Source organism: Eschscholzia californica, unplaced genomic scaffold (genome assembly GCF_041429995.1).
Source record: "Eschscholzia californica isolate CP2 unplaced genomic scaffold, dmEscCali1.0.p SCAF_4, whole genome shotgun sequence".
Taxonomy (NCBI): Eukaryota; Viridiplantae; Streptophyta; class Magnoliopsida; order Ranunculales; family Papaveraceae; genus Eschscholzia; species Eschscholzia californica.
This window is the reverse complement of record NW_028238461.1, coordinates 21498448-21523156: the sequence shown is the minus strand read 5'-3', so window position 1 is coordinate 21523156 and position 24709 is coordinate 21498448. Positions and strand designations below refer to the sequence as shown.

The 24709-nt window shown below is 34.0% G+C and overlaps 1 protein-coding gene and 1 long non-coding RNA gene across 4 annotated transcripts; one reads left to right on the top strand and one right to left on the bottom strand.

Annotated features, from left to right (window-relative positions):
• Nucleotides 1–1465: 1465 nt before the first annotated feature.
• On the bottom strand, nt 1466–24709 carry LOC147543618 (pavine N-methyltransferase-like). 3 transcript variants are annotated; one of them, XM_086636580.1, is made up of 9 exons: nt 24566–24709; nt 16230–16521; nt 10217–10325; nt 9873–10097; nt 7607–7706; nt 7361–7471; nt 7129–7218; nt 3166–3224; nt 1466–1879 (listed from the first exon to the last, which is right to left on the bottom strand). In XM_086636580.1, the coding sequence occupies exons 2-9, from the start codon at nt 16429–16431 to the stop codon at nt 1681–1683; spliced, it is 1095 nt and encodes a 364-aa protein (XP_086492706.1). In that variant the 5' UTR covers nt 16432–16521; nt 24566–24709; the 3' UTR covers nt 1466–1680. The 3 variants fall into 3 exon arrangements, with proteins under 3 accessions (XP_086492706.1, XP_086492705.1, XP_086492704.1); XM_086636579.1 differs by having other exon boundaries at nt 16230–16519; nt 24608–24706; XM_086636578.1 differs by lacking the exon at nt 24566–24709 and adding an exon at nt 16858–16888.
• LOC147543619 (uncharacterized) lies at nt 13764–16522 on the top strand. The gene is made up of 2 exons (XR_015223769.1): nt 13764–14706; nt 15467–16522. It is a non-coding gene; the product is annotated as an uncharacterized LOC147543619 (long non-coding RNA).

The window sequence follows — 24709 nt, the reverse complement described above, 5'->3', positions numbered from 1 at the left end:
GATTTGCTTCCATTGCTGAGAGTTTATTGATCTCTACAAGAAGGAGAATCGGAGAAGAAGATGGATTGGAGAAGAAGACGGATTGGAGAAGAAGAAAAAAAAACCCTAAAACTTTTTGAGAGAGAAAGTGATTTTTAGTAAGGGTATTTTAGGAAGTAAAATATTAAAAAATGACCTGATTACTAATTATGCAAATTATTTTAAACTTGATGTGTCATTAGCTGTAATATTTTAATAACTTTTAGTTAATAAAGAAATATACTTGTTTTATTAGCTACTATGAAATCTTTTACTACCTAAATAGTCATTTATCCTTAACCAAATACTTACGGAGAATAATCTCACATAAAATAAATATATCGTAACAAACTGAATTGCATCCCTGTTCATTACTAATAAATTACGTTTAAATTTCATTCTTATTAGCATCGGATAATTTGGTTGTGACAATAAACTTCGAGATTAATCAAATTCAACGTGAGCATGGATAAATTAAGCAGCAATAAATGAAGGCCGCGACTTCGGGACATAAAGAAAAGTCTCTGGGATGTTAAGACTTATTCAATCATGTTTGACTTAGGAGGCATATTTTACTTTTAGCCCAAAAAATCATATGATTGTTTTAGCACCCTAATATTCATCTCCTCATGTCTTCTCTCTTCTTCCCTCTCGTGATGTTTTTTCTCTTTCGTGGTCTCTCTTTCTCTCACACAAACTCAATATTCATATGATTTTGAAGAAGCTGTAGAAAAATATGCTACATAAACTGTTGTTCTAGATGGAACTATCCAACCTTTGACGGGCTATGTCGTTACTTACGTGAAGTTTATTTTCAACTAAGTCCATGATGAAGTTTTGTTATTTTGTTTTATTTGTATTACCTAATCATCTAAAAGAGTTCATATGGATAATCACTCATTCAGTAATGATGAGCCAAGTTTAGTTAAAATATATTTTTATTGCAAATGATTCTCCCTATGAGTTCTCTCACAATCCAGAACTTGTCTTTCTTTTCATAATTGGCCCCCAATTCAACAAATCTCATACAAATCTAGTACCAAAGAAAGTGGCAGTTTGAGAGAAAAACAGGACAGAGAGAAAAAAGACACGAGGATATGAAGATTATGGGGCTACAAACAATCATGTGAATTTTTAGGCTAGAATAAAAACATCCTCTATAAGTCAATCTTGATTGACTAAGTCTTCATACCTCAGAGACTTTTTTATGTCCCAAAAGATCAACAACCTATGATGAATTGAATAAGCTCTATATTGGAGATATTTTGGGTCCATACGGCCATATAAAGACCATTGAGACTATTCAAACCCACACGAAAACTTCTACCTTTATTTTAGTTATGTCCTCCAACACAAGTTAATAAATGATAATTTTTCACTTCTACTGTGAATTGAACCTGTAACAAGCGGGCTTGTGGAGAAGATGCACAAACAAACAAACTAGTAATTTGTTTACAAAACAAACATACATATTCAAATATGCAATTACAAACTAGTAATTTGTTTACAAAACAAACATACATATTCAAATATCCAATTTGATTCCACTCACCACACAAAGGATTATTACTTATGTTTCAAACCACAACCCAATCAACATAAGGAAATTAAACACCAAGTGCACAAGCCATTAAATTAAAGATATATGGATGGATGACTCATTCACTTTTTGGTGTAGAGAAGATGGGAGATCATCCACTCTTGACCATTGTTGTAATTGAAGATCTCCATTGCACTTATGCAGAAAATCCTCCAATAGTTACTTAACTTCATTGCTTCTTCCTTGCTTATTCCGTAAAATGCCTCAAATATTTCTCTTACTTCTTCTATTCTCAAATCTATTTTCTTCAAGAACTCTTCACTGCATCTCCAATACATAATCAATATTAAACAAAGAATATACAATTTGTCTTAGTTAATTGAAAATATTTTTGTCGAGAGACTCGCTATTTATGTAATTATAATATTATCTTTCTTGGAACTCTATGGTGGATAATATATAACCACTTGTCAACAACCCTGGGTTGGAGTTGTAAGAGGTATAATTTTCCACGTTAGAGGTTAATGATTCGAGGCACGCTGAACAATTAAAAAATAAAATAAAAATACATATAACCACTTAGTAATTATGTAGTGCTCTCGCACCACGTGACATTATATGATTAAAAAAAATCTTTCTTCAAAAAAGAAGTACAATATACCCCCGTTTATTTACGTATATATATCTTGTGAGTCGTGAGAGGTGTTGCTGGTGCCATGCTGGGTCATGTTGAGATGGTTATGGGCCATATATGAGGCCCATATAGGGGCATGTGGTCTATAAGTGCCAGCTCAATACTCTGGGATGTCGATGCGGTTTAGGTGGGATTGTGAGAGATGTTGAAGGGATGAAACTACATACCTGTTGTGCTTCAGAGTGAATGTAAAAAACCAAGGGTCCACGGATTTTAGGCCCAAAATAAAATTCAAAAAGGGGATTAAGGTCCAATCTTCCCAGAAAATAGGATTTTAGTCACTTTCTCTTTTGGAAGAAACATTGTTGATGCATAATGTGTTATGTATGACACATATAAAAAAAAATGAAATAAAGTATGAAACTTTAACAATAAATAACACGTTATTTATGAAACAAAACAAGAATCAATAAACAGAAAAACACTGTAACTTTGACATCTAGACATACTTTAACTATACTAAATGTGTTTTGTTGTAGAATTATACGTAATTGATACTAAATAACGTGTATATTGCGAAACAGATAGTAAGTTTAAAGTCAATCGAAAAAATCTGAGAAAAAAAAAAAGAGAATTTTGGGGATTGGTTTTCAAAAGTGGGTTTTTTTCTTATATAAAAGGTTATAATGGGTATTGTGATTAAATAGAAATGATAGAGGTATATTTTTTCTATAGAGATGTGTCAATTTGGACTAAATATCCATTATAATTATTATTTTGGCTTAAAATCTTATATTAATATTAGGGTGGACTAAATGTGTGTTTAGGTGTAGATTTTTAGGCTAGGAACCTAAAAATTAAAAAAACAAAGACAATATCGACAGAAGTCATAAGAAACTAAAATTCTTCTTAGTATAAGTTTATAACGATTTTTTATTTTTATAGAATAAGTAACATGTCATGAAGAACTTACAAAGTTTTGGCAAAGTGAGTTCCAGGAAGAACCCAATGATCTGCCACGGTCAAGTCTTCCTAAAACACAGAGGCAAAAAATTGTTAGCATGGGAACCCAAATAATAGTTGGGTGGAGCAAGCATGGGAAACATTTTTGTTTTATGCAAAATTATATTTGTTAAAATCAATAACAATATTCAAAGAGAAGAAGGAAGAGGAGAAACATTCTAAGAGGCTATGGATTTCATTTTTTAAATTAGATTTACAATATAAAAAATATATAGTAAGGATAAAAGACTCTTAAAGTACAAATTACTAAACAACCCCTAACTATTATATATATTATTCTAACATCCTCCCTTAAACTCACGGTGCACTGTTGAAAAGCATCGAGAGATTGCTAACTAAGAAACGAAAGCGTGGGACCGAGTGTGACTTGGTGAACAAGTCAGCAATCTGTATAGTGGATGAGACAAATCCAAAATCCCAAAAACTACCATATTCCCCAAACTGCGAACCCAAAATCCAAAATACTGCTAAACCGAAGTCCAATATTGCCAACCAAAACCCAATATCCAATACTGCTAAATACTGCAAAATTGCTAAACCAATATCCAATACTGGAAAACTGCAAACGGAGAAGAAGATGCATTCGTTGGAGAAGAATGGGAAGATACAATCTTGTTGAAGGAGAAGAGGAGAAAGAAGATGCAAATGCAATACTGTCCAACATTCAAATGCAATACTGCCAAAATTCAGAAGGAGAAGAGGAGGAAGAAGATACAAATGCAATACTGCCCAAAATTCAAATGCAATACTGCCAAAATTCAAATGCGATACTGCCAACATTCAAATGCAATACTGCCCAAAATTCAAATGCAATACTGCCAACATGCAGATGCAATACTGTCCACAATCCAAACGCTATATTGTCAACATTCAAATGCAATACTTCCCAAAATCCAAAATTCAAGTGTAATCCTGTCCACAATCCAAATGCAATATTGTCAAAAAATCAAATGCAATCCTGCCCAAAATCCAAGTGCAATACTGTAAACATTCAAAGCAAATCAAAATCGCCAATAAATTCACTGCCAACAAGTTCAATAACAAATCCAAAACCACTTTCAAATTTTTAGTAACACAACCTCCTGCAAATTCCAAAACCAACTTATCCAAAAACCACTCAAATCAAATCCTAGACAAAACTACTATTCAATACCTCCTAAACCATTCAATGTCATTCAAAACTACCAATCAAATCAAAACTGCCACTCAATACTGATGATGCATAAAATGTCCAGACGTCGACTAAAGTCTGAGGAGTCAAGATCAGACCTGAAGTCCATTGGGTCAACCCGACTTAAGGTAGCAGGACAGCTGAATCCTCGACAATCCACTACATACTCCCCCAACTGGGAGGTCGGCTATAGGAAACCAGCCCTGTAACGCCCTCGGCATGTACGGATCAACCCTAGGATTTCTAAAGGAATAAGGGGGGGGGGTCCATGTAGGTTCAGTCCATGGCTTACGCTCGGAACTAGGAAGGCAAAAGCGCACTAGCAACCTCCCCTCAAATATCCAGTCGAAAACCACCAACTCAAACCCACTTTTAAATATCCAAAAACTGCCTTTCTTTTGCTCTTCCCTGGTTTCATCACCCATCGATACGACCTCTTCTCACTAAACCGCCCTCATTCTTTCAAAAACCATTTCACAAAACTACCCGTTGAGTAGATTTAATACCTCCCTTCACCAAAGCAGACCACCTCCTTAATTCTCAATCAAAATCCAACCAAATAACTTCCCCAAACCGCCTTCTTCCTTTGCACTAAACAAATCCACCAAACCACCTTCCAAACCCGGCAATAAAAACTCCAGACCACCTTCTTTCTGTTGTTTCTCTGGTTATCAATCGAGAAGTCGATTTCTCTCTGTCTTGGCTTGATTTAGACAGAGTTTTCCTTTCTCTAACTTATAGAGAGATAAACTATTAAAGAATAATGATTTATCAATATTCCTTCTTTCGGTTTGACCGAGATAGGTGTTAATGTAGTCGAGGCAAGAATTAATTCTCTTTCCTTAAGACATTTTACACCCCCGTAACAGTACCAAACGTTAGGGTGTATGCCTTCGGGATACAATGACTTTCCTTTCAGAGTTTTAAGATGGTACTTCTTTATTCTGAAAGCGGACGAACCTTTGTAAGTATTATGAGCTCTTGGACTAATGCGGATGATCTTCTAGATGCTTCGGAAATTCAAATTTCACTTGAAACTTCTTTCTTCCTTTTTCTAGATATTCTAGTCTAACCAGAACTTCTAGAAATACTTCCTAATTAGATATTCTAGGCAAACCAGAACTTCTAGTTGTTAGAAGGGAAGAGAAGAAGAGAGTGAATTGAATTGATGTTCTAGACGACCTATGATTATCACTTCCCTCAAAACTTCTTTCTTCCTTTTCTAGATATTCTAGTCAAACCAGAACCTCTAGAAATACTTCCTAATTAGATATTCTAGACAAACCAGAACTTCTAATTGATAGAAGAGAAGAGAAGAAGAGAAGAGAATGAATTGATGAGAATTGGAATGGTTTTGGGTTGTTTATATAGGAGTTGAATGGGTGCATAGTGTCTGTTGGGTTAAAAGATGTATCCATTCGAAAGGGTGGACTAAACTGGGATAATAACTGAAATTGGAGTCGGTTCATTCTTGGGGCGTTGGATCTGACTCAAAGTCGCGGACAGAACGCCATCCGTTAGATTGAGATGAAGTTGTCCCGAAATGTACCCAACAGATTATAGCAGTGACCGTTAGATGAGGGATCGGATGAAATCCCGAATCCGTGCCGAAGCGGGGTAGGCGCGCGCCGTTGGATCTCGTTGATCCAACGCGCCTGGCTTCATCCCAACTCTGTCCCGAGACCATCATCGCCCTACCGTCGGATTTCTTCAAATCCCGCGGAGGGAACGCCACCCGTCCAGATCAGGACGTGCGCGCTTTGCCCAGATAGCCCCCATCTAACTTTGTCCCTTTTGACGTTTCAGACCCTAATTTAACCGATTTTTCATCCAAACATTAAACTTGAATTTCTCATTCATCCGGAATCGGATTTGAGTGATTCTTGGCTCTAAGTTGAAGAGCTTGACGAGACGAACGCAATGGCACGTTCCGTTTTTGAGTTTGACGAGTCGGGTCGGGCCAAAATCGGCTCCGATTCCAACACTTTCTAATACTCCCTAATGGTAGTGAAGATTTTCTTTCTTTAAGATCTAAGGCTCTGATACCATGTTAAAATCAGTAACAATATTTAAAGAGAAGAAGGAAGAGGAGAAACATTCTAAGAGGTTATGGATTTCATTTATTAAACTAGGTTTACAATATAACAAATATATAGAAAGGATAAAAGACTAAAAGACCCTTAAAGTGCAAATTACTAAACAGCCCCTAACTATTTTATATATTATTCTAGCAATATTAAAAATCTGATTTCCAAAATTCTTCTTACAACTAAAAACATATATGAATTATGATATAAATAAATATTAAAAAGATAACAATAAAATAAAATAAACATCAGATCACGCGGGTGACCATTTCTCCCGTTTTCATAGAGCTTTTTTTCTTGTGTTGTTAAGTTTTTGTTTTTTTGCAAAATCGATGAATCCTAATTAATTATTAATAAATAAACGAAGGTTTTGTTTTCTTGTAGATTTGAAACAATTATATATGTAATTATAGTTGTTTTGCATGTTCTTAATTAGGCTCTTGAACAAGTTTTTCATATTTAATGCGTATGTTTTTAGTTTTCAAAACGATTCTAAATTTGAAAAGGGTACTTATTTTAAAGTCTGAATTTATTAAAGAAGTAAACATATGAATTACTCAAAGTATATAAATAAATTACACATTACTTATTTCAGATTCCAGAAGCAGAGTAAAAAAAGAAAATAACATCGAAGGGTCACAATTAAGAGTCTTACTTGAAAATAAAGAAGAGTTGAAGCAGATGGCATTAACAAACTTCCAGGAGGAAAGATGTAGCCATCGTACCAATCGTCTTCGTCAATTTTCTACACAAGTAACATATACGTTTGAAAATGGGCTAATACATTTACTTCGAATTTTTTTTCCCATTTCATAATTCCATTGATTAGTCAAGATAGGCTCAAGATTACGTGAATTACCAAAATAATCGTGGAAAAAAAATAGTACCTCACAATGATAAGCAAAGTCCTTGTGGAAATAATTCTCCAAAAAAAGAAGACCACCTTCTTTCATCCATTTTGATACTTTTTGAAAAAATAGTTTAAAATTCTTCATATGCTGGCCAAATCAGAAAAGAAGAATTATTCAATTTAATTATACTAAACATTAATATTTTATATATTTGCATTTTATAGTTTTTCTTCTCGAACTGAAAAGAATATGAAATATAAGGAGATATTAAGATATTAATACCTCAATCAATCCAATAATAATAACACGATCAAACTTTTCTTCCATCTCAAGAGTTGTTACATCTGCCAATATGATTTCTACGTTGGATAAATCAAGCTTCCTACGTAGAAAAAAAGAAGAAGTGAATTTAAAACTAAAGAGTAAAGAGTAAAGAGGGGCGTCAAATTTCAATGCCCCCCCGACTTTTTTGCTTTATGAACAATATATTTATTAATTCCTTTATGATTAGTTTGTTTTTGTTTTTTATAAAATTTCACTTGCATCATCAAGATTATTTTCCTTTGTACGACGGTAAATTTTTATAATATATCTTTTCCCTTTTCAATTTTGTCCATATTCACATGTTAGATGACAAGCTTTCGTACATTAATACCACTTGCTAGTTGCTACATCACCAAAAATAAAAATAAGTATATGATTCCCAAATTAGATTTAACTATCCTACTAATGCCACAATAATGGGAAGAGATGAAAGTAACAATACATATTTCAGATGTTTTTTTGAAGGACTAGGGTATATCCCGTGCCCTAGGGCACAGACACTTGAGTTACGAAATTTATTGTTATATTTTATTGAGAGAGAGATTTTTATTAGTTATTGTTTTTTTGTTTCTTTTCTCTTAAATTAGTTATTATTTTATTGAGAGAGAGATTTTAATTTCTTTTTTTTAACCCTTGAGATTTATTTTGTTACTTTTTTTTCTTAAATTAGTTATTTTATTTCTAAGGTATATCCCGTGCCCTAGGGCACGGACATTTGTATCAATCAAATGTTACGAAATTTATTGTTATATTTTATTGAGAGAGAGAGATTTTTATTAGTTATTATTTTTTTGTTTATTTTCTCTTAAATTAGTCATTATTTTATTGAGAGAGAGAGAGATTTTTATTTCTTTTTTTAATCCTTGAAATTTATTTTGTTTCTTTTTTTTCTTACATTAGAATTTTTATTTCTAAGAAGGAAACGATTATTGTTTTTTTAAATAGGTAACTTTATTTCTACGAAGGACTATATTATAAATTTTGAGAAGGGCTTCTAGACAATATCATTTATTAAAAAAGGATGTTTGTCCCAGTCATCGTTTTCCTTCTGTTTTATATAATAGATACTAGTGTTTTTTCACTTAAAAATTTACAACCAAGGGTGGCGACCCCTGACTACAGTTAGGGAGAAATTATGAATCTAGAGTTAACACAGGAGACACCCCAGGTGGTCGTGTGCTATGATTAACTCTCATCCGACACAAGTTCGGATCCCTTGTACTTTTAGTCTCAAATTATGCCCCTTTTAAACCATTGTTTTGTGCTAAGTAAATTTTTACTCCATCTGTCAGGTTTCATCAAAATTGTAAATTGTTAATTCTTTTTTCGTAATTCTTACAAAATTGTATATATTCGGCAAAAAATTGCTCCTCAAAACTACTACTACTTGTCACTATATATACATTAGAAATGAAATTTTGCTATCTCTAAATATTTTTTGGCTAGTCCGGAGTAAATTTAAATCCTGACTTTGTCCTTGTATAAAATTCATATCATAGAATATGTAAAACTTTCCAATTGAAAAAAAGAATGTTGAATATGACTAATTAAAGACAATGGTTGTTAATTTAAGGGTTATTTTCCAAATTGCCCCCAACTTTGTGACCAGCTTTCTGGCTGGCCCCCTAGATTAGCAAAAATACCCATATGGCTCCCTTTTTCCGTTACTCTCACTCCTCCACCTCATTTCCTCTCTCTGCCAAGTCACCACCAATGCCACATCATCATCTTCTCCGGCTGGGGTCGCCGGCCGGCCAAATTTCTGGCCGCCGACTTTCAAACATAAAAAAAAATTAGTTTTTTTCTCTCTCTCTCTAAATTTTTTTTCTTTGTTCAAGGTATGTTCAGACCTTGAACGGATCATTCCTCTCTCTAGATCTAGAGAGAGAGAGGGGAAAGAAAAAAATATTGTAGAGAGAAAGAAAAAAAAACTTTAATTTTTTTTTTTTTTTATGTTTGAAGGTCGCCGGCCAGAAATTTGGCCAGCCGGCGACCCCAGCCGGAGTAGATGATGATGTGACATTGTAGGTGACTTGGCAGAGAGAGGAAATGAGGTAGAGGAGTGAGAGTAATGGACAGTTAAAGATAACGGAAAAAGAGGACTATATGAATATTTTTGCTAATCTAGAAAGTCAGGCAGAAAGCTAGTCACAAAGTCGGGGGCCATTTGAAAAATAACCCTTAATTTTATTATAAATTTGAACATGTACTACTCAAAACTTACTTGCATTGCTCAAGTATGTATTGTTTCTGAGCAGAAGAGTTGGTAACTCCAGTAACTTGACAACCTTTGTATTTTTGTGCAACGTGTAAAACAACTGACCCATGACCGCACCCAAGATCAAGTATTTTCTGCCCATCTTCAAATGTGGCCTTGTCACAATACAAATCCATCATTCTGATATGTGCTTCTTCCACAGTTGTCACATCATCCATAAACAATCCTGCACTGTAATATGAGGGTTCACATATTTATTTCTGTATTTAGAATTATTAAATCAAGAGAAATGAATTACATAAACATTACCTAGAAAAGAATTTTTTTTAAGAGAGATGAAGAAAACTAACCTTTCCTTCATACTTCTCCCACACATAATTTGTTGGAATGAATTTGGGGACTCATAGACTTGTGAATCTAAGGAGTCCATCTCTGTTGCCATCTTCATTTCCTTGAGAGCTGTAATTTCAACCATACCTAACAACTTTAGTACTATGAAATATGAATTAGTATTCCAAGAAACACTTCTAACTATACAACATCATTTTTTGCCTTCAATTGAAATCAAAACTCAACCAGATTAAAATGTGGTAAACTTGTCATATAATATATTGTTAGGTTAATCCCACATTGATTGTGGAAGGGGCAGGGAGTGTGTTAATAAGTGTGGGAGAAGCCTTACCTCTTGAGTTAGCTTTTGGGGTAAAAGAGGCCCAAGACCACCCAACACTGGTATCAGAGCCCAGGTTATAACAAGTCTCGGCCTAATAAGTGTGAGAGAAACCTTACCTCTTGAGCTAGCTTTTGGGGTAACAGAGGTCCAAGACCACCCAACATATATATATATATATAATGTAAATCATCTATACAAATATTTTTTTTTCGAAGTTACGCTTAATTACGATAAAAATTTTCCATTACAATTTCTTATAAAATGGCACATGATATACAATGATTTTAGTATCCTTTTTTTTTCTAGAGATTTGAATTTTGGTTTTTGCATAAGCTAGCTAATTAGTTATAGAGTTTAAAATTCGTGCAATTTAGTGATCATGATTAATTTTATATTGGAATTGGACCCTTAGTAGTTTCCTTTTTATATGTTTAAAGAAAACTCGAAGATGACGAAATCAGAAACTCTCCAGTTCGTTAGAGTAATTTTGTCGAGCTCTCTAATTTAAAACCCAAGGTTTGCAGCACTGAATGAATTATAGTACAAAGTAGTACTAGTTCATGTTGTTTCTCTAGTTATCAATCGATAAGTCGATTTCTCTCTGTCTTGGCTTGATTTAGACAGAGTTTTCTTTCTCTAACTTATAGAGAGATTAACTATTAAAGAATAATGATTTATCAATATTCCTTCTTTCGGACTAACCGAGATATGTGTTTAATGTAGTCGAGGCAAGAATAAATTCTCTTTCCTTAAGACATTTTACACCCCCGTAACAGTACCAAACGTTAGGGTGTATGCCTTCGGGATACAACGACTTTCCTCTTTGACAAGTTAGTCCATATTTCAACCGATCTGCGACCAAACTTTAAACTTGAATTTCTCATTCATCCGGAATCGGATTTGAGTGATTCTTGGCTCTAAATTGAAGAGCTCGACGAGACGAACACAATGGTACGTTCCATTTCTAAGTTTGACGAGTCGGGTCGAGCCAAAATCGGCTCCGGTTCCAACAGCTCAACCTTTAAGTTGTAACTTTTAGTTTAGTACCACTTCCACCAAACAGAAAGAAAAGTCTTCCTCCAGACTAAACCACCCATGGAGTGTTAAGGTAGCAACTAAGTGAGTGATAAGGTGTTTTGCATGGTGCAAACTATGTGTGTGGCAGATGGGTGTTTAGGTGCATTGGGCATTTTAGAGGTCACTTAAGGCCGCACTTCACATTTTGCATAATTGCGATGGAAATCGTTTTTTCCTTTTGGAGATACAAATGGACCCAATCGGTGTATGGGAGGTGTGAGGTGTCACACATTTAACTGATGTATTGCCCCGATCAAGGGTATATCCCAAAATTTCATTCCTTGGCCCCTATAAATGTTCACCAAATTCATATGTTTATTACACATACTCTCTTCTTTTCTTTTATTCCAAAGTTTGAGAGCTGTCGAAGTCTAGTCCGTAGTTTAAGGTCTGGGCATTCTAGTTAGACAATAAGTATAGTAGATCAAGTCAAAAGTAGTCAATAAGTTTAGATTATTTTTGAAATTAAGTTTTAACACTTTCAGAACAGTGAAAGATTATCACAACCCTAAATAAAGTCGTTCAATTCGTGGAGACATGCACCACACTGTTGGTAATGTTACATGGATGTAAAATGTCGTAAGAACTGAATTTTTTTTCTCATATTTGACTAATTTCTTTATGTGTATTTCAGTAAAAACGAAAGAAGTATTACTGATCTTTCGATATTAACTTATCGTCTACCTCTTTGTTACGTAAAACAAAAAGTTGTTCTATTCTACTATTCTAGCAAACAAAGAAAGAGAGTGCAAACACCGAATAACCACAAAGAAGCTATCTTAATAACGAAATTATAAATTAAGAAAATAGCAAACGATAACTTATTATCCCTTACATGATTATAAAATGAAAGTAGGATCTAATATTCAAAACCTATTGCAGTCCCATGAAATTTATTTTGTTTCTTTATTATAAAATGAAATTTATTTTGTTTCTTTTTTTCTTAAATTAGTTATTTTATTTCTAAAAAGAAAAAGATTATTGTTTTTTAAATAGGGAACTTTATTTCTAAAAAGGAAAAGATTATTTCAAATTTTGAGAAGGGCTCTAGACAATATCCTTTATTAAAGAAGGATGTTTATCCCAGTCATCGTTTTCCCTTATATATAAATACTAGGGTATATCCCGTGCCCTAGGGCACGGACACTTGTATCAATCAAATGTTACGAAATTTATTGTTATATTTTATTGAGAGAGAAAGATTTTTATTAGTTATTATTTTTTTGTTTATTTTCTCTTAAATTAGTTATTATTTTATTGAGAGAGAGGGAGAGATTTTAATTTCTTTTTCTAACCCTTGAAATTTATTTTTTTTATTTTTTTCTTAAATTAGAATTTTTATTTCTAAGAAGGAAAAGATTGTTGTTTTTTAAATAGGTAACTTTATTTCTACGAAGGACTATATTTTAAATTTTGAGAAGGGCTTCTAGACAATATCCCGTGCCCTAGGGCACGGACACTTGTATCAATCAAATGTTACGAAATCTATTGTTATATTTTATTGAGAGAGAGATTTTTATTGATTATTATTTTTTGCATTATATTTTTTGTATCAATCAAATGTTACGAAATCTATTGTTATATTTTATTGAGAGAGAGATTTTTATTGATTATTATTTTATTGAGAGAGAGAGAGAGAGATTTTAATTTCTTTATTTAACCCTTGAAATTTATATTGTTTCTCTTTTTCTTAAATTAGTTATTTTATTTCTAAGAAGGAAATGATTATTGTTTTTTAAATAGGCAAGTTTATATCCCGTGCCCTAGGGTATATCCCTTGCCCTAGGGCACGGACACTTGTATCGATCAAATGTTACAAAATTTATTGTTATATTTTATTGAGGGAGAGATTTTTATTAGTTATTATTTTTTTTGTTTCTTTTCTCTTAAATCAGTTATTATTTTAATCAGAAAGAGAGAGAGATTTTAATTTCTTTTTTTAACCCTTGAAATTTATTTTGTTCCTTTTTTTTCTTAAATTATTTATTTTATTTCTAAGAAGGAAAAGATTATTGTTTTTTAAATAGGTAACTTTATCTCTACGAAGGACTATATTATAAATTTTGAGAAGGGCCTCTAGACAATATCCCTTATTAAAAAAGGATGTTTGTCCCAGTCATCGTTTTCCCTTCTGTTTTATATAATAGATATATATTCTTATAAAATTTTTATTGTATTAAGAGATTTTGAGTCAAAGGTCCAAAATAAGAGAATCTCCAATGCAAAACTCAACTAAGATCTTAAAGATGATGTGCCGAGAGTGGAATAGCGATATCTCAAGACAACACTCTATATCCAAAATAACTAATTATTTTACAAACATAACCATGTCATATAAGTAAAACAACAAATTCAAAGTTTTTCTTTGGGGACATATAAGAATTGAGGATCTCTATTTTTGTCACGTAGGAATGAGAATCTCAATTAGAATTTGACGAATTGGACTTATTGATTTTTTTTTTTTTGAATTTTGCATTGGAGATGTGTTGAACTTTTGCACTATCATTATAAGTTGCAATGTCGATTACTGTAAGCAGTTTTTCACTTTTCCAGTGGTGACAGGCGAAACAATTTGAAGAGTTCAATCACAATTTGAAAAATCTGGATGTTTTAACGAAAGAATTAAAGGCGTTTCCATGGAAACGAAATCAACAATTAGACTTAATTCTTCAGGACAACTCGTTTTTCTTTAACCTTCGTTCCATTGGAGAGAATTTAGAGAAGGCTATAGACTATAGTTCAGATTGATGTATAAAAGAAGCTCTACCTATTAGGGTCAAAGATCCCACCCATCTCACAATTCACCAGCCCTATAGCCAACAAGACAATGGCCTGAAGTCCAACAACTTATTTAGACCATCATAATCCCAGTTCAAATAATCAAAGTTTCCATCTTCTTTGAGATTCGAACCTGGGACTTCCAGAGCTTTATAGAGTTTATGTCAACACTTTGGAACCACTTGGGCTACCGACTGTGGACTAGACAATATATATTAATTGATGCTACTATTCAAACACACAGAAGTAAAGATCTAATAATTTGATGCCAAATAGGGTTTAGATTGTTAAAGTCATATTTAGGTGTGAATTGTCATATCTCTGTAGCCAAATGCAAGATACACATGACACAGATGTGTTAATGTCAGACGTATATAGGTCCTTGTCAGATGCACAATATCAAATGACTCAACAAATTTCTTCTCGAGACAATAACATTTGTGATCTATATCCCCTTTTTCGGCACAAGCGGTCAGATTTTGAAAAGCAAAAATGTAAAAATTATAAAGGGTTATTTCGCAAATGGCCCCCAACTTTGTGACCAGCTTCCTGCCTGACCCCCTACTTTAGCAATAATTCCCGTATGACCCCCTTTTTTCGTTATCTTTAACATTCCGTTACTCTCTCTCTCCTCCATCTCATTTTCTCTCTGCCACATCATCTTAACACGACACATCATCATCTTCTCCGGCAGGGGTCGCTGGACGGCCAAATTTCATAAACTAATTTGAAAAATTTATACACAAATAAGTCATGAAGATTAAACACGAATATCAATTTTATTCCATTCAAAACTACCACTTAAAAGATATAAATTCCATTCAAAATTTATACAATCGACTGCTCCCACTAGTTATTTGAATCGTACTTACTTATAATAGATTTTACTCACATTAGTGTGTGTGTGTGTCGACCATTAGAAATTGGGTTTTGGTTGAGAGAGGGGCCATTAAAGGTAAAGTAAAGTAATACTTTAATATAATTACATGCCACTATTGGGAATGATTAAGAGCCAGGGGGCCATGGCCCCTCCTGGCCCTTGTTAAGTTTATTGCTTTATAATTTGTATTAGGATCCCGCTAATGGTGCACTGACGAATATTTTATTATTTGTTGTATTTTTTATTGTTAGAGTGACTCAAGTAGTAGTTCAGAAAATAAACTTTAATCAAATCAACTTAAGAACTTCATGAATAATGTCTTTTTTTATTAATTCATGAATAATGTTAACTTATATGGAATTCAAAGTTTAAATCTCTTCCTATTTTTGTAAGGGTTAGATCTGATTTGGCCAGATATTGTGGTAAACACTCAATTTCTTATAGATAATGATGGACACTTGGAGTGGGAGACCTTTTTTTTAATTTGTTTTGATTTGAATGGATAAAATCAAGAGAATTCAAAGCTAAAACTCTTGAGTTTAGATCTAAAATCTTGATCGACTCCAGTTCTGGGTGAGTGAGATATTGATAACGAAACATTTTGTATGAAGAAAATATTTTACGGACGTCAGATAGTAACCGGTGGTAATATCAAACGAATGGATTTAATGTTTCACGATCAAGGCACTTAACATTGATTAATTTGTTTGTGCCGTTCGGTATTGGTAGGTGTGACACTAAAAGATCGGACGAATCACTCGCCTATTTGAGCAAGATCTAACGGCCTACATCCCCGACGTCTTGGATTTGTTGCTCTTCTCACCAAATTGTCATATGTCTCTTTGTGCTTAAACAGTCACAAATTGTGATTTTAGCCAACAGTAACATCAGTACGAACATTAACTCTTGAAGATGAGGGAGAGAGGGAGAGAGGGAGAGAGGGAGATATACATACAGTTGATGAAGTGGAGGTGTTGAGCAAGTTGTTGCTCATGAGTAGGTTTATAACCCCATTTAAGACGATTTTCAATCTGAATTCTCATTAGCCTTCTGATTTCCTCATCATTGACAAGCCCTAGTTCCATTCTTTTTATCAAATCAGCAACACCTTCATTCCTCTCTGGAACACTAATCGAATCCTCCTGCTCTAAAGCCATCTACTACTACTACAAGTAATAGATGTATGTATATATTTATAGATAGTTTCTCCCTGATTTATTTGTGAATTATTGAAGTCAATATGCTCTCTGTTAAGTTTGTGGCCATCCAACTCAAAACCAATTGGCAATGAGTGGAGAGGACCTTGGCCTTATATTCTTGGTTACTAGAATCCCATTGTCCAATGTGGGACTATTCTCACACGCCCCCTCACGTGTAGGGTTCTTTGACCCTAACACGTGTATTTCTTCGGGCGACGTGGAGCACGTGTGGCTTTTTACCTATCACGTGTGGGCCTAGCTCTGATACCATGTTAAGTTTGTGGCCATCCAACTCAAAACCAATTGGCAATGAGTGGAGAGGACCTTGGCCTTATATTCTTGGTTACTAGAATCCCATTGTCCAATGTGGGACTATTCTCACACTCTCAAATGTAGAGTATGAATTGTATTTATACTAGGTATAACCCGTACCTCCGGCACGGATGTTTCGGTTGACAATTCTACACATTATAAAGTGGTAGACCTTCCGTTACCGAAGCGACTGACCTTCAATTTATATAAAGTATGCTTTTTATCACAATTATTAGATTTTCTCTTAACAAAAACAAACCAAGATAAACATTTACTAATAAATGAGCTTTGGTTGCGGTGATTATAGAATTTTCAAAAAAAAAAAAAACTACACAATTTGTAACAAAATCCTTATCATATACACTTCATTACCTTCTTCCAATTTCTTTATTTAATTCTTTTAACATCTACAAGATTTTTTATTATGTAGAATGAAATAAGAATGAGACCCATATAACATAAAACATATTCAAGATGAGGGAATTCATAGTTGGAACGTCTGTCTCTTCTCACTCTCAGCATTTCCTCTAACAATTACTGCACAAATTCCGTAAACACGAAGGCTTCTCTACAACAGCAAATAAAAAGTTAAATTGAGAATAGATATGCAACTTCAAAGTAACAAGTCGAAATGCCAAAACTACAAAAGCAACAAGCATGCCGAAGGATTTTATACTATTATTCTCGTGAAAAAATTATTGATGACACTCGTCGAACAACAACCGGTCTTAAAATAACATTCATGTCTTTTTCATAGGTCCCATAAGATAAGACAAGACACCAACTGTCTTTTGACAAAAGAATATAGAAAAAACATAATATGATTACATAATACTCCATAACATATTTAATGTTGTCAAGTAACATGTAGTAACTCTTTAACAAAAAAAAAAGTAACATGTAGTAAAATATCAATTGTTATACTGTTTGTCCTTTGCACAAGACGGGGTGACCGTTAGGGGGCAATGAGATCAGTAATGCCAATGATTGTGGTGATATTATGTCCAAAAGAAGTACGAAATATTTTGAACAACGTAGGGATGATTCAAATTGTTGGGACTTGGGCGCTTCCTTGGCTAAGAAACATGTATTGGAAAAAAAAGGGAAGTCTTAACTTTGTCAAGAGTTTCTATGATACTCTCCTAGGAACAAATATATTAGATATGGTTCGAACTAAATATGAGTTGACAATTACTCGTACCTAAATTTCAATTCTCAAGTCCAACTTAAAAAATGCCACAAAATAAGGTTTTTGAAAGCCAATTAATGTTTTATGATACAAAGAAGAGAGAGATGTTGATCACTTGGTATGAAGGAAAATCCCCAAAACCAATCAAAATGTAACTCCTTTATAGAATTATAGAATGTAAAACTACAGTAATTCAATGATAAAGTGCATTTTTTACTTTTAGAATAACAAGCCCTAGAGCAAAAGTACTCCCCTGCTCAACTTCATGTTTAATCTGACTTTTCTTTTGCGATATCTTCCACTAAAGGTGGAGGAGCCTGAAGTAACCCACAAATGGATTGTGGTGTTGCAAGAGTAGTGATAGTTAGAGTCGATGGCCGACGTAATAATGGAAGGCAAAACTTCTTCACTTCAGAACATTTAAGAACTGCAAAGATGATCAATACACCTATAGACAAAATGAGATACAAATCCCAAAAAAAAAACGATAAGTCTCACAAACCTAATGATTGTTCTAAATATACCGAAAGATTAATCATGTATCAACTTCGCCTATCATATACTGTAAAAAGAAAATCTTGTTACAAAACTTCTATAAGGCATTGTTTCCAGTAGTTCCTATTATGAACATGATCTAGAGGTATTATCTGATTTATTTTTCTTAAACTGACGGAAGAGTTAAAGTGAAGGAACAATGTTATGAGGAAGTTCTATACTGTAAAAAGAAAATCAGGCTACAAAACTTCTATATACCTTTAATTAATGAATTGAAAGTATATACTATATTGAAAGGAAACCATTTATCGTACCTTCTCTAAAGCGGCAAATGAGTATGACAAATGGCAAGAGAACTTCAGAATCCCAAATAGCTAGCATGAAAACAGTTAGATGAATATTATGGATATTTCTATGAAAAAAGTTAGATGAATATGAATTACGCATCTTCTTTTAGGTTTCTTTGTAATACTTTTGGGTTGGTTTACCACAACCAACCAGACATTTTGGTACGCGATTGGCCCTCAAAATAACTATTTACCCATCTCCATTTTCATCTATGTTTCTTTGTAATACTTTTGGGTTGGCTAACCACAACCGTCCAAAAATTTTGGTACGCAATGTCCCCCACAATATAACTACATCTATGCAATTTTCGTTTGTCAAAGCAGTCGCATATCGTCCGATGCTAATGGCTCATTTCCTCCCAGTGCATTGAAACAAGACTGCAACTTTTATAACCGAGTTTACTTTCGATTCTGGAACAAATAAATGAATAATAAAGCTTCCTTTCTTTCATCAACAGATGAAAACATAAGTGAATGAAGGTTAAAACAACATATTGAATTCACAAATTTGAGGTTAAAACATCAAAAATGAGATAACCGAATATCTTTAATAACAAAAAATTTGAATATATACCGAAGATTATAGAAAGTAACCTTCAAGATGCGATGTCTGAACTGGCGGAGGACTTCCCTCAAACAGCTGGAGCTCGCAGTACGTTGAACTCAACTTAACCATTACAAAACCAACAAAATAAATCCAAGTGTGTACTGGCTCAATAAGGAGAAAAACTCTTGAAACTGAACTTTGCTATGGCCTTAGGATTATTTAAAAAGTAATTTCAGTCTTCACGGAAACTGATGAATTATTATATATTGTACTCGATTTCAGTTTCTGTGGTGTCTGGATCGTGCGTTGTGAAGAGAAATGGATGAGTGGGGTTTATTGTAACCTAGGTATAACCCGTGCCTCTGACACGGATGCTATTGTTGAGCATTTAGAGTGTTATAAAATGGCGAATCTCCTGTTATCAAAACTAATTCGGTTATCACAAATGTAACATACTTGTGATTTTCTCATCGATGATTTGATGATGTTCTCTCTTAGATTGATGAAAATCTGAGAACAAAGTAGTTAGTGATCAAGATTTTACAAACCCAAAATCTATTATTTCCTACCAAAAAGACTGAAGTAGTGCACAAGAAAATGAGCTAGAATAAATTCATATTCATTCTTTGAACAACTTGCAAAAAGATGCACAAAATAAACAAAGGAATGGGAATTGAACCAATTGTTGCATTCATTTATTGAAATTTTGGTTGTGGACAAAAAATATAAAATGGCCATTATAGAATTCAATAATTTAAAATAATAATAGAACACAAAAACATTGTAGTTATGATATTTCTTCATTAAAATTCAAGATATCACTTTTCCGGTGCCCAATTTGCTTTCTCTATATTAAGTGATCATTCACCTGACTACAGGAATCGTTTATGATACACAGAAGTATGTCAAAATCCCAAATAAGTTGATGATATTTCTTCATTACAATTCAAGATCCCACTTTTCCGATTCCAATTTGCTTTTTGTATATTAAGTGATAATTCACCTGACTATAGGAACCGTTTATGATATACAGAACAGAAGTACGTCGAAATCCGAAATGAGTTTATAATTATTCTTATTTTAGAGCTTAGGCATGTTGACTGTTCTTATAGTTAAAAAAATCAATTGTATAGAAATTGTTTCCAGTGAATATATCAAACAAAGGAAACTCTCACACAAATGATGGACATTAGAAATCACATAACATTTCAAGACATTAAATTCAAAAATGTTAATGTGACTACACTACACAACAACAGATCATAAAGCTTTACTTGATTAATGTTGTTTCCCTGGTTCTCTTTTCAGAGAATAGTTCTTAATCTTTCTGTTTTTTTAACAAAACAGAGTACACCCACACTTTTGTTTGTCTTTCTATCTCTTAAATCAGAGAAAGAGTTATCTTCTAACAATTAAGATAAAAAGAGTGATAATAAAAAGAAAAATCAAATGTAAAATATCCGAGTCGAGGATACCTCTGTCCTTAAGACAATTTACACCCTGTATATCAGTACCAACAGTAATGGTGTATGTCTCCCAGGATAAAACGGATTACCTATCAAAGTAAAGATGGTACCTCTTAGTTATGATAGTCTGACGAACTTGGTAAGTAATATGAACTTCTGAACAACGATCCTTAAACTCTAATGCTTGAAAATGAATGCTCAGAAATGCAAAAAAACTAATGATTTGTTTGCTGAATTCTCATGGTATTTATAGGGGTATTGACACCACTTCGTATGGGTGCCTATAGATGAATGGATGCTTCCCAACAGTCATATTTGACTGTTGGTTTTCGGGTGCCATGTTGACCGTCAGATCTATTAAGATCTCGCGCATTGAACGCCCACCGTTAGATCATCAACGGATCTATCTTAAGAGCGCCAAATATCCTGACCGTCAGATCATATCTATGATCGTAAAATCCAAGGCTCCAATCGCTCCTCGCGACACGTGCGTTCGTATCTATCTTAAGTGCAAAGTGCGTGCGGGCGCCTCTAAAGCGCCCTAAACGCCCATTCGCCCACGCCGCGCGTGGGCGAGCGTGATGCGTGGTGCAAACCACGCCAACCACCCCATCATCCCAACCAATCTATTATTAGTAACATAAGGAAAAGTTTATATAAGGAAGTAGAACTTTCCTTATTTTTCCAATACGGTACTAATAATAGTTATCCCTATATTTTTCCGAAGTAAATCAATGATAACTCATTCATATGAAATCGGATTCTGACAAACTTTATGTCTAAATTCAAGAGCTCGACGAGACGAATCCAATGGTCCATCCTGATCTTGATTTGGACAACGTTTGGTTGCCCAAATTGACAAAAAACAGATCCGGTTTCTACAATTAACAACAAATTTAACAAATACCTTCAAACTCGTTAAGTAACAACAAAATTAACAAATATCTTGAATTCAAATACTCATTTTAGCATAAATCTAAAATGGGTTCAAGGGGAATTTTTTACTAATTTTATCTTTAGAATACTATTTTTTTTATGGAATAACCGAAATCAAATTAAGGGTAAGAATATAAACGTATACCCTGGCTTGGTTTGATGTTTGAAGATTGTGTCAAAAAGAATCTGTAAATGGAAATCACAGACTTAGGTGTTGTTTGTTTTTACAAAAATTCAGATTTGAAATCTGAATTGGATCTCAATTCAGATGTCATATGTTTGTTTTTTTATTTGACGAAATCTGAAATAGTGGCTGACTTAACTTGACATCTGAATTGACTGAATTAAGACACAGTTATTTCAGACTTTAAAACAAGTCTGAAAAATGAATCCAGTTGCTGAAAAAGTAACAAATGACGTATATACCCTCACAAAATTCGAAAATTACTCTATCTTCATCTTCTTCATTTTACCACCACCAATGTCGCCACCATCACACCACTAGACCACCACCGCCACATCACTAGACCACCACCACCACACCACTAGATCACCACCACACCACTAACACTGCCACCACGCCGTCACCACCACCACCGCAGTGAACAACAAAAAAATAAGATGAGTCTCAAACAACCCTAACCACCACCACAACACACCATCACGACCAGATTATGGGCTTTATGAAGCTTTAACCACGACCAAAACGGCCGCGTTTGATGAGGGTTTTCTTGTTCGAAAGTCGAAACCTTGTGAGATCGACGATATCAAGCTTTCGCTGATCTTCGACTAAAGAGAGGGAGAGAGAGAGAGCAAAAACAACAACAACAATACCAATCCATTATCAATGGCACCATCAGCTAAAGTAGAAAACAAAAAAATCAATAGGGGGTATCAGCCGTTTTGGGTGACCTAGGGTTTTGGACGAAATAGGGTTTTGGACGAACTAGGGTTTTGGATGAACAAAGTATTGGATGAACAAGGTTTTGGATGAACAAGATTTTGGATGATGTAGGGTTTTGAGATTAGCCGGTTGGGAAAGAGGACAAGAGAGAGAAGGAGAAAGTGAAAAAGAAAAAGTGAAGATAGGGTTTCTAGTTTTTCCTTATAATATAAATAGGGGTATAAATGTAAATTTTTTAATTAAGATTTAACTATTCAGATTTGGAAAACAAACATCTTACTTCCAAACTAATTCAGCCAATTCAGATTCAGCTAATTCTGTTCAGCCAATTCAGATTCAGTCAATTCAGATTCAGACACCCACAAAAAAAACAAACACAACCTTAGATAAGAAGTTGAACCATGATAAAATTGTTGAATAACAAATAATTACTTAAAGAGTGAGAGCACGAAAGGAAAAAAACAAAATAACCTGATAATCGATGTCCATATTTCCCATCTTTGGTTGCAACCTCCTTTTCAAAATATGCCTACATTAATAACATTTTCACATCAGTTACATTACCATTGTCAAAAGGAACTCCCAAACTAACTGGCCTATCTTGAGTTCACCGTCAGATGAAACTTAAGTCCAAATCAGTTCTATTTCACCTTGACATTTAAGCAAATACCTTCGGCAACCTAGAAAAGAAACTTAACCAAACATTAAAAAATTTAAACTATCTAACAATGAAATTTAATAAAAACATTGAAATGTAGAAGATGGAAGACTGGATTTTTTTACCTTTGCCAAAGCAATTGACTGTCTGCTCATATATAGACATGGATGAGCACATTGTAACAGACAGGAAATGGATGCGTATTTAAGGGTTTCAATGTTCTAAGGGCAAAGCCAACGTGGGAGGGCTGGGGCTCCCAATTTGAATTTTGGGAGCCCCAGCCCAGCCCGTTGGCTGCCCAACCCAGGAGCCCCGGGGCTGGGCTCCCGGTGGGGCTGGGCTCCCGGTGGGGCTGAGAGCCCCAGGCTTCCGGGCTCCCAGCCCCAAAATGTTACCGTTAACAAATGGGGTGGATCCCCTAAAAAGGGGATCCACCCCACTTAAATTTATTTTTTTTTAATTTTAAAAATTTTTTTTCAATTGTTTTTTTTTTTTAATCTTCTTAAATGTTTTGAGCTAGTTTTAAATCTTTTTTTTCTCTTTTTTTTTTTTCTTTTGTGTATTTATCTTTTTGAAATTATCTATCTCGAACAATATCACATTTTAATTTATAGTCAAAATCTAATAATTTATAGTCGAAATCTAAAATCAAAATTTCGCACACGTACTTCGCGCACGCACATCATTTGGATTTGGGAGCCCCCACGTTGGAATTGAGACAAAGCCCCGGGGCTCCCAAAATTGGGAGCCCGAGCCCCACACAGGCTTTGCCCTAACGACTCTCAATTCGTGGAAATGTCAAAAGGGAAGAACAGAAGATAATGACCATTATAAGTTCCCCACTTCAACTTTGACCAAAACACCAAACCCGGAAGAAATTGAAAAGGTCGGATTACATCCGTTTTGGCTGAAGAAATAAAAGAAATAAGAATTAGTCACCTGTTAGTTTTTTCTTCCATCAGTCATTACTCATAGCTTTTGAATATGATGTTTCTCTCATCTTCCTAAATGAGTGATAAAAAGAGTTTGTTTCTCTGCTTGAAAATTGAGTTTGATTTGGAAGAGAGATAGAGTTTACATCGGGAGTTACAGATTTAGGATTCATGACGAAGAAGAAAAGATTAAGAATTGAAGAAGTAATGATACAATAATTGAACTAATGATACAATAAGTGTCTTAGTAAGTATGAGGTATTTATTTTGTCAGTCAGCTAGCATTCATTTTGTCCCAGTCAGCACAAAACAAGTTCTGTTTTGTTATATAGATAAAATAGTTTCTGCCTCATTTATGGAGGATCATACGTATACCACCCACACCATCAACTACCAAAAATCATTTTTATTGATTTACGTGTGAATTGTTTAAGAGAAGATGTCCTCATC

Excerpts from the sequence above, each read along its gene's own strand:
- LOC147543618 (XM_086636580.1), bottom strand. The coding sequence starts at position 16,431 with ATGGCTTTAGAGCAGGAGGATTCGATTAGTGTTCCAGAGAGGAATGAA. Across the intron at positions 10,326-16,229 it reads ACACCTCCACTTCATCAACT|CTCTCAAGGAAATGAAGATG; the intron begins GTATGTATATCT and ends TTGAAATTACAG. Across the intron at positions 3,225-7,128 it reads CAACTCTTCTTTATTTTCAA|GAAGACTTGACCGTGGCAGA; the intron begins GTAAGACTCTTA and ends TCTGTGTTTTAG.